Raw genomic sequence first — 13,071 nt, forward strand, 5'->3', positions numbered from 1 at the left:
GGTCGGCCCAGGAGCTGGTCGAAAGCGTCTCGAAGGTCATCCAACCTCATCCATCACCGATATCCAGCAGCTCATTCATCGACTGCGAAACATATCACTAGCATACCAACCTCCTTTTAGACAAAGGCGTGTCGATATCACGGATACTCGCCCGTTCTTCCGTCCCATTTGCTGACATCGTCACCATTCATAAGCACCGTGAATGACACTACACAAGGCTGTGCCTTTTACCCCGCGGTTTTGTATTGGTTCTTGACATGTGAAGTGCTTGCCTCGCGCGAGATATTGCCTGGCGCGACACGATTCGCGTATGAGGATCTAGAATATCGCGTCTGCGTCATCGTGAGCTCCCTCTTGCGCGCTGCTGCCTATCACATATCCTGGCATTTGTAGGACTCTGCTCAAATGGCTTGCACCCAGACGAAAGGTACGGCATTTGATTCGATGGCCGTTTTGACATATCGGTGTGGCTGTGTCAGGGGTTTTGGTGATGTGCTGGCCAACTTTTCAAGTTCACGAGTGTTTGCGATAAAGTGTGACTCATTTGTGTCGGCTTGTCCTAGTAATTATCAGTCCTTGAGAAAAGAATGATGGTTGATTTGTTGGGGATTTTGTCAGGCCATGTTGAACGGGTGGGCGAAAGATGCCCAATCGCCAAAGAAGCATGGAAATGTGGTGGCAGGGAAATGTTGCTGAAATGACAGGATGGGTCTGATTTAGGCAGCAGGGGACATGGTCATTCTTATCAGTCACAGACGAGCAACAATTGTCATTCAAATGGTTCACTTTGAAATTGATATCTTGCTACGTCACTTATTAATTAGACTCAAAACTGTCACGTCAGCCCGATGAGATGGAGATGGAGATGGGGCCGCATGCGGGACCCAGAAAATCGGGAACCACGGGGTCTCCTGCAGCATCACATGCTCCCGCTGCCGCTGCCGCTGCCGTTGCCGTGCGCGGACCCAAACCAAACCAAACCCGAATCGGACCCCCGGTGGCGGACCCGGCCGAGTGGTTGTGGCTGGACCTCCAAAAAGCACAGCCACATTCCACGTGGCTAGAGTCATGGAGGGGTGGTTTCAACAAAAAATCATTCACTACATTTTGAGGCCTGCTGTTTAGGTTACTATTCTCATGGGCAAATGATCTGTAAGCGCTGAGGTGGTAATAGACTTGGCAGCAGACCACCTCTTCACATGCCATTCTCAGGTATCATGATGAATATCACGAACTAATAGACCTTATCACGACTTTCTCACTCATTACTCTGCTCGCCCTGTTATTTCGATTTGCGAATATTCATTCTGTGGTCTAGGGTTGGTTACCTACTGCAACCGTGCAGCATCGCATAAGAACACCAGGGCTTCATGCCGACCCCCTTGCTCTCCTCTTCCCATGCCCTAATCTCGCCATTGGTAGCCTATGCTTTTCCAAAACTGAGATGTGATGTGACGTGTGAAAGAGCGGGAACATGTCGTTCTGGTTCCCGAGCTGCAGATTGTGCTAATGCATCCATTGGTCGGATCTCATTTGTTCTACGGCCGGACCCGAAGCAGCATCCCTCGAGGCATGGACAACGCAGACAACACCACCTTTCAGAACCGCTGGGCATGAACGCGCCTGAGCCTTGAACTGGAGGGGCTCACCTCACATATGACTCTTCTCTTCCCCCTCTGCTGTTCTTCTTGTCCACGGGACTACCAGGATGGCTTCTATTTCGTCACCGACAACAGGAAAGAAAAATTTAGCTATCATACTCCATCGTGATGCAGCACAGCAGGTTGTCGCTCCAACAGAAGACATGTCAAAGGACCCTCTTTTAAATATGCAATGCATGCAGCTGCGTGTCTTTGCCCTAATGGTCTCGCAGCACACCTTAAGCGCTCTCATGCATTTCGAGATGAGAATTTTCCAGTGCGAAAAAGAAAAAAAAGCAATATTGAATCATAGTGATCGCCCTTGTCAACCAAGTGGAGGACGCTATAGCGGGCACTGCATTCTAGTTCCGCGATCTTTAAAACGGCGGTGTTGCTGCGGTGTGCTTTGATCGTCGGCGCTTGATCTTGTCTTGTATTAGTGGAAGGGTTACATCTGCAACGGCTTGAAGTTTAGTCAAAATGTCATGTATATGTAAATGTATGTATATATCTTGAGCATTAGAAACACTAGAGAAGCAACTTAACTGCACGCCATGATACTGGCAACGTGCAGATTTCCTACCGTAGTACACACATTTTCTCTCTGAGCTTCATCAACAACGTTTCACTGAGAGCCGCGATGGATCTGTGGGATCCTGCATACGTCACTATGCGGCCAGCTTCTGGTCCCTGTATACCTTCAGCCTTGGCCGTTTTGCGTCCACGTCGTGACCTAGGTCTCGGGGAGCTGTAGGCGAGGGGTCCGTCTTTTTTCGAGTCCTGTCCTTCAAGCGCTGTGTTTCTCTGATAGCGGCCCGTCTTTGCAAAAGGGCCCCGCGATGGTGCATCCCCATCAACGGTACGCACCCGAGCAACGGGCACCGTCTTTTGCAAGAGTCGGTGAGGAAGAAAAAAAAAGATAAAAAAAACCGCCTTGTTGTTATAGCGTCCGCAGTAGGTTGGCTAGACTGTTGGAGGGGGAGGGGAAACCTGGAAAACTTGTTGCCAAGGACCATTGATTTTTTCGAGTTTATTTTTGGAGGGGCTTTGGCTTTGTTGTTTGGATATCGTCGCTTGATACAGCGAATAGAGGAGAGCTGTTGTGTAAGGGTAAGTCGAAAAGCACCAACCAGTCTGTCAAAAGACCCAGGGTTCTGCAGACGCATATCCGCATGCAAAAGTCCTGATCAAAGAAGAGCTTTCTGTTCTATTGTCCCCTCCATCACTTACACGCCGGGGGTAGTACCCTCTCCCGCCTCCCCTCTATCGTGAAGCTTGATTGATGGTGGTGCACACAGCAACGTGTCTGTGTATGTCTGCGTCTGCTAGACAAGGCAGTGCGTGTGATGGATGCCAATCGGCTTCTAACTTGGGGTGCATCGCGGGACCGATATGACGGGGCCGCGGGTTTGTTTGGACATCAACACAGCTAACCAGAGGGTATATGCATCGAGCTGCAGACACTGTCAGCGCCAGCATCAAGGGAAGGATAGCTATGAGTCACCGACTCATCCACTCGGAGGGCCATCGAGAACAGTATCGGTCAGAGGAACATCATAGCAATAACAACCGAGAGCGCCGAATATCGAGCTATGCGATGGATCAGTGATTTCAAAGTGCGGCAAAGCTTTCAGATAGAGAGCAAGGCTGTCAAGACTCCATCAATAAAGGAAGGCATCTCGCGAAGAAAATTTATCCTTGAAGTAAGAAAAAGGCAAAATATTCATGTTCGACAAGGGTGATCGAGGATTGCATGGAACAAGGATGGCCATGGGGATTGGTAGTCTACCTCAATGGCCAACAACAACAAGGCCGACGACATTATACGCCACGAGGGCGTGTGCATCTAGATGTTGGACATACATATCCATATCCATACATCCGTCAGAAGACATCGAGAAAAAGATGCAATTGTGATGCTCTTTGAAACAATAGCTGAAGACCAAAACACCGTACCAAGACATACTCCAAACCTTCTGACCAGAGACAAATTGTTGATGCCCAAAAATGTCCATCGCAATATTCTTCTTCTCTGTTGCTCTGTCAAAGCCGAAACCATGTTTATCCGTATTCTGAGATAAACACAACAGACAGTCCTAGATAATTTAAAACCTGGACTCGGCTGTGTACCACATGCCGACAGGGAAACTCGCAATGACAAGGGCAAGGCTTCTCTTATTATTAGCGTATGAAACATGGTGCCCAGCAGCCAGCACAGGATAGCGTTGGGCCGCGATTTTTTTTTTTAAATTCATTACCGGGCCCAAAGGGGGCGTGCGGGGGGGGAGTGTAAGTTATTTTGACCCATTGTCTCTGGCCTTAATCTCGGGCCCCAGGTCAAGGTCAAGGTGAAGGAAGCTCAGACCGAACGCCCGGGTCTCTCTCTTGTCGACTGTGTACACACTGTACAGTCGCATTCTTGACCCTTTTCATTAGGGTTGTGTTGGCTGGCGCTGCGTTGTCGTGGTGTTTTAATGTGTTGGTCTTATTGTCAAGACCAGTGCACAGCCCAGCCCGTGTAATCTGGTGGGAAATCCTTGTCCCAAAGCTACACACTGACCGATTTTTGCCAAATATTTAACATTGTGGGCACACGCACACAACATAATTTTCTCAAAATGTAAAATGCCATGAAAATATCATCGATCCTGCAATAATATTAGCAACACCAACAAGAGACTGGGGTTGAAGCTGGGCAATGTTTGATGCAGACTCCATCCGGCTGTTGTCCGCGATCCGCGAATCCACCAACAGCGAGCTTCTAGAGAAACTCTCAAGCCTCTGAAAGGCCAGAATTTGTCTCCCCGCGTAACCATTACCCATTGAGGACTCCATCCTCGTGTCTGGATCGCTCAGCCGCTGTCATTGTGGGTGCCATTAGCATCGGCCATTAGGGCAATGTCGTCGGTGCAAAGGCCGCTAAACCTCAGTGACCGAATTCTGGGACTCAGGCACGCGTTTTGCACCATGACCAGGGGTTGATGTCCAGCGGAGTCAGTCATCTTGGACGGGAAGTCAGGGTCCCCCTGGACACGCCCGTCCAGACTCTATCCCCCCTGGCGATGACCACAAGCCTCCGAGGCCTGTTGACTCCGGCTCCAGGAATTCTTATCCATCCCCTGCTTCGTCCGTCCCATCACCGGCCATTGCAAACCCTATCCATGATCATTTCAAGGATGTTGGATCAATACCCTTGTCCCCTGCCCCCGGGGCACAGGTAATCTTCGGTCCGGTCATCCCAGTAGAGTCCATTTTGGTGAGAACGACAACCGGATAAAAGTCTTCTAGGATCCTGGGTGTTGTTGAAAGTAAAGGAGGCCAGAGCGTTGACACTCGCAATCAAACCTGTGATTTCTTCGGTCCGGATGCGGAGGACAATACCAGGACTTTTTGAATCATGGAATAATCAGAGTCAAACTGATGTAAATGTCATGATATGTCGAAACTGTTTATATGTTTTGTGTCGTATGTGTCATCTTGTTCAGCGTTCTGACTCAAGGTGTAGAATCGACGGCAGGGGTTTAAATGGCGACAAGCTAGCTGAGAAAATCTGAATCACGGATGCAAGATGTTCAAAAGGAGTTGACAGAAAGATACCTGCCAGATCTGAGACGGAAATGAACGATCATGGTATGGAAATCTAAGATGTCAAGAGTTAGGCTCTGCCCAATCAATGCAACAGACCGGAACGGTGCAGACAAAATGCCAGCCGTGACAGGCAAAGCACGGAACAAGGGCCGAGGCCCAATCTTGAATCTATCGGCATGAAGAAAAGGTAATTCCTCAAAGCGACGGCCTCCCTTTTTCGTTCGGCGCATATCGGAATATGTTTCTAGATACGGGAGGCGGTCCAAGGGCGAAATATGATTGACATTGCGGCGTAATTTGCTATGAACAAGGTATTCGAGTTGAAGGGCGATGAATGCCAAGTACCTTGTCTTTCCGGAAGTGAATAACTGCAGCATTTCAGTGCGACACAAAAGTCTCGATGTGGAATTGGAATTTTGATTCGATGGAGTTGAATAGAATGGAATAATGGAAGACCTGGAGGTGACTGACAGGCGGGCTAGACAGAACCTCGCATGGGACGCTTATCCTTCTCTGGGTAGAAGGCCTCTTCTTTTGTCTGGTCTGTTTACTATTTCCTTCCGTCAGCATTACCTTAGTGCCGTTGCAGTCGCAGGCCGCATATCGAATGGAAACGACCCCATTCGCGAGCCACTTCTCCAGTGCAGGGTTTGACATGTGTCGACTCCGCTGCCGCGCTTCCAACTCGTCCAGTACCGAATGCACGATCTCTCCATATCCGTCTTCCGTTCTCCATCTCCATCTTTGTTTGGCCTCCGCCCGCCGTGCCGTGCGGAGAAGAGCTGTTGACATCCGATCCACTGGTTTTGTTCGTTCGTTCTTCTTTCGTCAGAGCTCTGAATCGTTATGGTGACTTCATGTGAGGGAGCTGATGTGATTGTCACTAATGCAAGGGGACATCTTTCCAGCCTCTTGATTTTCTACCGCTGTCTTTGCCGTGAAAATCTAGGACTTGCAATCAATATTGCTGCGAGCAGGGTTGTAAAACTCCAAAACTTCTCAAAGAGGAAAGTTGTAAAAAGAAAGAACGAAAAGAATATTCGTAATCATCCGTATTCGTAAGACGGAGGAACTCATCACATGCATAATAATGTAACAACCTCGATGTGCTACCCTCGAATCATCACATTGTTTTTTACCGATTGGCGGTCCCTCAAATTCACGGTGGCTATTTGTGATGCGTGATGCGGAGAAGTAGTGGTAATGATTCCTCCAAGGCGAATCTGTCACGAGGTAAAGAATCTCATGCATGAGAGCCCTTGGGGGAAATGCACGACACCCATTTACTACTGCTGATGATGTATGTACGCGCACGCTGGAACCGCCCAATGAGAAAGTATTGGTGGTCAGCGTGTGATGATAAATCTGATGGTGTGAAGAACCTGAGGCTGATAGATAAAGGTCGACAGCCTTCCCTGATTTTCTGACTGAATCTTTGTCCGTTAACTCCATTTTCACGGCGGCACAGCTTGCGGAGTTTTGCAATTCACCTCTACGCTTGTTGCTTTGCACGGGGCCTTGTTGTTACCTAAATACGTGCCACGCTGTATAACCGGAGGCCAGGCAACATATCACCAAGTCGAGTATCCGTACCAAGGCTCCAAGGCTCGGAAACTGTCTTGTACTGTATGTTTTATGATTCGCCATCCATTCCAGCCTTGTTGACATACATAGAGCCCTAGCAACCAGTGGATATCGTCCTCGGCTGCCTTACGACAAGACCAACCACTCACTGGCTGACAGCGCAACGACTCTAAGTGGTAGCCTACCGGTAGCTTCCAGTCATCGCCAGCCTCGCGTCGCACTTGTGTCGAGTAAGTGCTATTAAGGGCCAGGCTGATAGTGTTTGCATGGATTACGAGGACCACAAGCTCCAGGCAAACGGCGCCCCAAGTCCATCATCATCCTTGCTGGCCGCTCCGTTGCGTCAGTATTTCGTTCGTATTTCCGTATCCTCAGGAAAACTTTCCCATACCCTTACCTAGCCCCAATACCCTAATTAATCTAAGTTACTTTAATATTCCAAAGCGTGCCCAGGGGGTTGTAACGGTCTACTGAGCGCCCTGGCCAAGCTTGAATCACACCGAACGAGCTTTGAGCTGGGCCCCCTGTTGGTCGGTTGCCGCCAGCGCGCCTAGAAGCCCAAGGAGAAGGAAAATTTTTCACCGGAAGAGAATCGCGGGCATCCGGGCTGCAGCAAGACGTTGGGATTCTTTGGGATTTGGATCCAGGCCGTCAATCTCGCTTACTCCCCGCCGGTAAATTCAACTGGCTCTTCAGTGGGACACACCCTCTGTCATTCAATCCAATTTCTGGCCTGGCGAGTTCTGTCTGTTGCTCGTTGAAATTCGGAACAAGGGGAATTGAGAAGTGAGAAAGAGGCGTGCGAGACGAGACATTGTGTCAAAAGAAGCAAGCAATATTCGATCAGGGAGCTCGGTGCTGCACTGAACCCCGCCTCCCGAAAAGTCCGTCAGGTAAATATTATTTTTTGTTCATTTTGAAGAAAACTTTTCTGTGGCCTCGTCTCGTTTTCCTTTTTATCGGATCCGCACACTTTTCTCTTATCCCAGCATTGTTCTCCCTGCATTTGGTGGCTGGCTCAATGTGTTACGAGAGGAAACAGAAAGAATAAGAAGAAAAAGAAAAGAAACGAGGCTCTAGAGAAAAGGGGAAGTCGAATTATGTGCGTTGTGTGCAGTGTCCCTCGTGTTGCTACTTGTCTTGTTGTTGAGACAAAGAAGCACCAGTGCGCTACTATATACACACCCTGGGACAATTATATGACACTCAGAGCTGAATTGGAAGGGAAAGCAGTCAATCAAATTGGCTTGTCAACTTTCATGCTCTTTTTTGCTCCTTTTCACATGAAAGGCTGCCTCTTTACCTTACCTATCACAACAATTATCTGTTATCATATCTTGCCCCTATTCCTTGGATATGATTTTCGCCTCTTGGTTCGTGAACATATTAGCTGACAAGTGATTCAAAGACTGAGTCATAGTTTGCGCGTGAGAAGTCGAGTTGAATCATAATTGATCAAACCCGAAAATACCAGTACCCAACCAAAAGATAAAATTGAATTGGGTTGCGGAAGCGGTAGGGCGTTTAAAAAGAAAAAAGCGAGTACACAGCCATCCACAAAATTATCGGAATCAATCCTGAAAACCCAGCAAAACTTGGCCGCATTGCAACGTCTGGCCTTGCAGCGGTGGTCCTGGTAAAGACTGCGTCACCGTTTTGGTTCATTTCGCCAAACAATCAAAGTTGAGGCCAGTGCGCGGCGCACGTTGACTCACTTGGTTGGAGAGAAATTGGGTGTGCGCACGTACAGTATGGGCTTTGACTAAGCGTTAAACTCTGTCTCTTCTTGCGCTCTGATTAGCAATACGATACGATACGGTGCTGTACGGTTGATACTCGGTCGCAATCAACACTGCCTCTTTCTGAGTCATATCATTTGCTCGAGGTGCTTCTAGTACTCGCCAGCGACGTCGAATAAATGCACGACTTTGGACTGTCAATCATTTGGAGAACACAAAGATTCTAAATTAATCACCAAGACTCACTCAGCATTGCGCAGCAGCATAGCGCAGCACTGCAGTCACTGCAACCACTGGAATCAATCCAGCAACGGGCGGGAAGAGTGCAAATGCGAAGCCTACATAAGCCAGGTTGCACCCCTGTCTCCCTGTTGGAAGAGTCACAGTTCTACCACACCCTCACAAAGCCTGCCTGCGGCTTTTCCACCCCCTGCCCCTATCTAACCTACCCCCTGTCCTCACTTTTTTTTTTTACTCAACCCCGGTCGGGCCCCTCTTCCCACTAGCGGCCTCCCCTGTCATTACCCGCTAAGGTAGTGTAGGCAGGTTTGGGAGTTGACCGTGCGTGTCCACACCCAGAGGCACACACAAATCTTGGAATATATATCTCTGTTGCTTCCCGCTCACCCTCCTTTCCTCCTCTCTTTCACGTATCTTGGCGCTTGCCAATCACTCTGAATACCCAAACAAGTTCATCAAAACTTATTCAGCACGTCGTTGCATCGACGTCATCGCTCTTTTTCTAATTAATCATCTGGTATCTGGACCTTCGAAGTGTCCAGCATCTTCTCGACACTACTACCAGGTTCTACGGGATCTGGTGCCTATTCCTCCAAGTTGAGGAGAGACATAATACCCATCGGTCATGTTCACCGTCGCAAAAGAATCTTCTAACCTCTTTTCCTCCGACTACATACCGAGGTGACGGGCCTACTCCATCACCTCCCCTTGGGCGTCTCTTCCCCGGCGCATCTTGATCGTTGAATCTGCTTGCATGCAGCCTTGACATTCCTGACAAGCCACTCAACTTACTCATTAGAAAAACAAGAAGAAAAAAGACACGAAAACAATACCCGAAGATCCGCGAGCGACACGACAACCCAACAACTGCGGGTGCTCGGGAGGAGAGCAGTTGTTTGAACCCTGGAAACAGCGGATGTCAGTTGGACATCGCCACACAATAACATGAGTTACAAATCTCCACGAACTCCTGGATCGACGCCGATCCACGACTACGACAGCGTCTACTCGAGGATGTCGTCCGCAACTCCCACCCCTTCTCCGAGGCCGACCTGGGCCGACTCGACTCCCAGGCGGCCGGCGACGCGAGCGGCTCATTCGCGATTCAACAGCTACTCTCAGGCTAGCGACTTCAGCCCACGTCCTCCAAAGGACTCGCCTCGCTACAACAGCATTGGGCAATATAGCACGGCAGATGTGAGTCACAAAACTTCTTCGTCGCGCAGGCTATCCGAGTCATCTCCGCGCTCCAAGCGCGACCGCCGATTCTCATTTACCTATGTCCGGGCTTCCACCCCATATGGAGAATCCGACGAGGACGAGATCATCGAGGCGCTGGGACATACATATGTGCTTCCCGCACAGTCCCGCTCCAAGATCAATCATCACCGCAAATCCGCTTTCCTACCTCGAGACTTTGATGATGACCGGGGACGGTACACTAATTACGACGACTACCTGCAGGGTGCTACCACCGCCGCTATCTACGATGACTACTACACACGAGAGCAGGCTCCTGCTTTCCAGTCGCCTCAGCCTCAACCTCGACCTCCTACCAGCTTCGGCCACAGCCGTCGATCCTCTACCGCGGTCCCCCCTCCCCGGCCACAGACTGTCCGTCCCGCTAGCTCACACCGCAGCAAGCCCGCCTCTACCCCTTCTACTCCCAAGGCCACTGATGCCGATGCTCGAAAGCACCGCATTCCTGCTGGATACTCACTCAAGAACTGGGACCCTGCCGAAGAGCCCATCCTTCTCCTAGGTAGTGTCTTTGATGCCAACAGTCTCGGAAAGTGGATCTATGACTGGACCGTCTACCACCAAGGTCCTGCCACTCCCATCTCTGATATGGCTGGCGAGATGTGGCTTCTTCTCATTCAGCTCGCTGGTAAGGTCAAGCGAGCTGAGGAGACAGTTGGTCGCGTCCGCTCTGCTGACAACCGTGACCTTGTTGAGGAGTTCATCGAGGCCGGTGAGCGCCTCACGGAGAAGCTCCGATCCCTCCTCAAAGCCTGTGAAGCCCCCATGCTTAAGGCTGCCAAGCGCAAGCAAGCTGGCCTCGGCAAGAATGCTGGTGTCGAATTTGTTGAGACCCTCTTTGGACGTGACCGAGAGCTCGACAAGACGGAGAAATTTATGCAAAACGTGAGGCTCTTCAACCTTCGCTTTGACGCCAACTGTGAAGAAATTCTCCGGAACCCTACCAAATAAGCGGATCATCCATTGGACCCTGGACTGTTTCTGTTTACCTACCATACCTATCTATACCTGAGGATCCTATGATACCGGCCAGTGACATTTACCAAAGCTCGCCGGACTGGATACCCATACCCGTTGTATACTACCACTATTACCCGGATCTCCTGGACACACACACCCTCACAAGGATTTCCATCTTTTCTTTTACGACATCTCTACCTCGTCCCAAGGAAGCGATTTCTTTTTATTGACTTGGCAATCGAAACAAAGACACCAAGACTCATGGGGCGACCTGTACCACCAGCAATGCAAACGCGCGCGCGGAGGAGGGGATCGATATCAAGGGGGCTTCTTTTTCTTCCAATTCGAGATACCCAGTGTTTTTTCCGTTCGGAATGACGCGAGCAGTTGGCGAGGGGGAGCAAGCAAGCAAGCGAGTCATCTTTAGTGATGACGAGGAGTGACAGACTCCGATTTCCTTTTTACTCTTTTTGTTTTGGAGCTTGGGTATTTTATTCGTCTTTTGGGATCAGCGCGTTAGGATAACAAAAGTGATTGACACTTAGAACGGAAGGCTACTACACGGTAATCTGGAGGATTTGACGTCTTTAACGTTCCTCATTGATGGATGGAAGCAATGTCCTCATGCATTAGAGCTATGAGGAGGGGTTGGGGGCGTTATGGATTTGGCTATACCACTTTCAAGATGGATACTTTTGACTTGGATTATTTTAATATTTAGGCAAAAAAATCGCAAACTATCTACACATTTGTCTCTTCTATTCGTGATGTTTTTGAAGCCGGTCTCTGATGTGACTGACACCCAACATCCTTGCTTACATGTACAGTACTGTATTTGGTGATTGAACTTCCTGATCCTGTTTGAACATGATAATCCCCTCTTGTTTCCGTTTTAACGAACCCCGCGTAAGAGCGAGAGGGGTATAAACGCAAATGGCTTGGTTTGAGGCACTTTACTTTTACAACGTGGGTTAGTGAATGGACGATCCGGCATGAGGTCATGGCCAAGCAACCCCTGGACAAACAATGCGTCATGCAGTTTCAAGAGCTCTTGGATTGAAGAGACGACATTTACTTTATAGGATTGATTAAACATAATTGTGATGTAATTTACTAGGATATTCCAAGATTGACGATCAACACCTGACCAGCGATTGTTACCGTAGACTTGAGGCTTTGTTTCAGCCAGTTTGCACGACTCGCGTTGGGGCTTGGGGGATTGGAATGTGTGAAACTTTGAAGAATGACTTGCAGGTCTGAATTGTGGAGGGAGCTAAACGTTGGAATCAGTGGGTTTCAGATTATGGAAAGGTGGAGATGCCGTTGAGAATGGTGTTGGGACTTGGTGGAATGAATGATTCCCTTGACTCGTAAAGTTGAACTGGAAGCTTGAGGCGTTAGACGTTGTTCCGGGAATGCCGTATCTCGAGTTTTTGCTAGACAGTGAACTTTGTCATGTATGAAACCGTCACAATAAACCATTTCTACTTAGTAAAAGTTTCTTTTCTTCGCATGGCAGCATTGTTACTGAGAGAGGATTGGTGGTGGTGTGGGTGCAGCGAGCGGCTACAAGGCCAATGAGTGCAGAGGTGAATTACCTTGCTTTTCGCGGTTTTTACCACGTGTGGCTTATGGAGGGTAGAGGAGGGGGAGAGGTTGGGGGGCCAGATGGATATGCTGGATCTTGCATCTGAGAGGCACATGTGATCCAATGTGATGTGACTGATGTGATAAGACGGAAGGGGTCTCGATTGAGGCCGCAGTAAGAAAAATATCCCAGTCTAGAAATGTTTGCATGCTGGGTCCTACAGAGCACATTCTACGTACACCATTGAACAAGCCCCCAATTGTAACCTTGATACCCACCACGATGTGATGTGTGTCCGGCAAAGGTCCCTGTGCGGCGGCGTCTAGGACGCCCGTCATCCCGTGATGGAGGTTGGGATTGTTAAATGCGTGTAGCCGTGATTACATCCTGGGATGGCAGGTGTGTAACATTCACGGCTGGATTCATACCTAAGCTGCGAGGCTCAGCCTGCAGAAGGAATTAAGTAACGCGA

The 13,071-nt window shown here is 49.3% G+C and overlaps 1 protein-coding gene across 1 annotated transcript; it reads left to right on the forward strand.

Moving 5' to 3' along the window:
• Positions 1-9,736: 9,736 nt before the first annotated feature.
• On the forward strand, positions 9,737-11,002 carry BKA55DRAFT_535351 (uncharacterized protein; the record flags this gene model as incomplete). Its single annotated transcript, XM_046189699.1, has 1 exon — positions 9,737-11,002. One exon carries the CDS (start codon positions 9,737-9,739, stop codon positions 11,000-11,002), a length of 1,266 nt encoding a protein of 421 aa, XP_046054157.1.
• Positions 11,003-13,071: the final 2,069 nt, after the last annotated feature.

The sequence above is a fragment of the Fusarium redolens genome (assembly GCF_020744475.1).
Source record: "Fusarium redolens strain MPI-CAGE-AT-0023 chromosome Unknown BKA55scaffold_3, whole genome shotgun sequence".
Classification (NCBI taxonomy): Eukaryota; Fungi; Ascomycota; class Sordariomycetes; order Hypocreales; family Nectriaceae; genus Fusarium; species Fusarium redolens.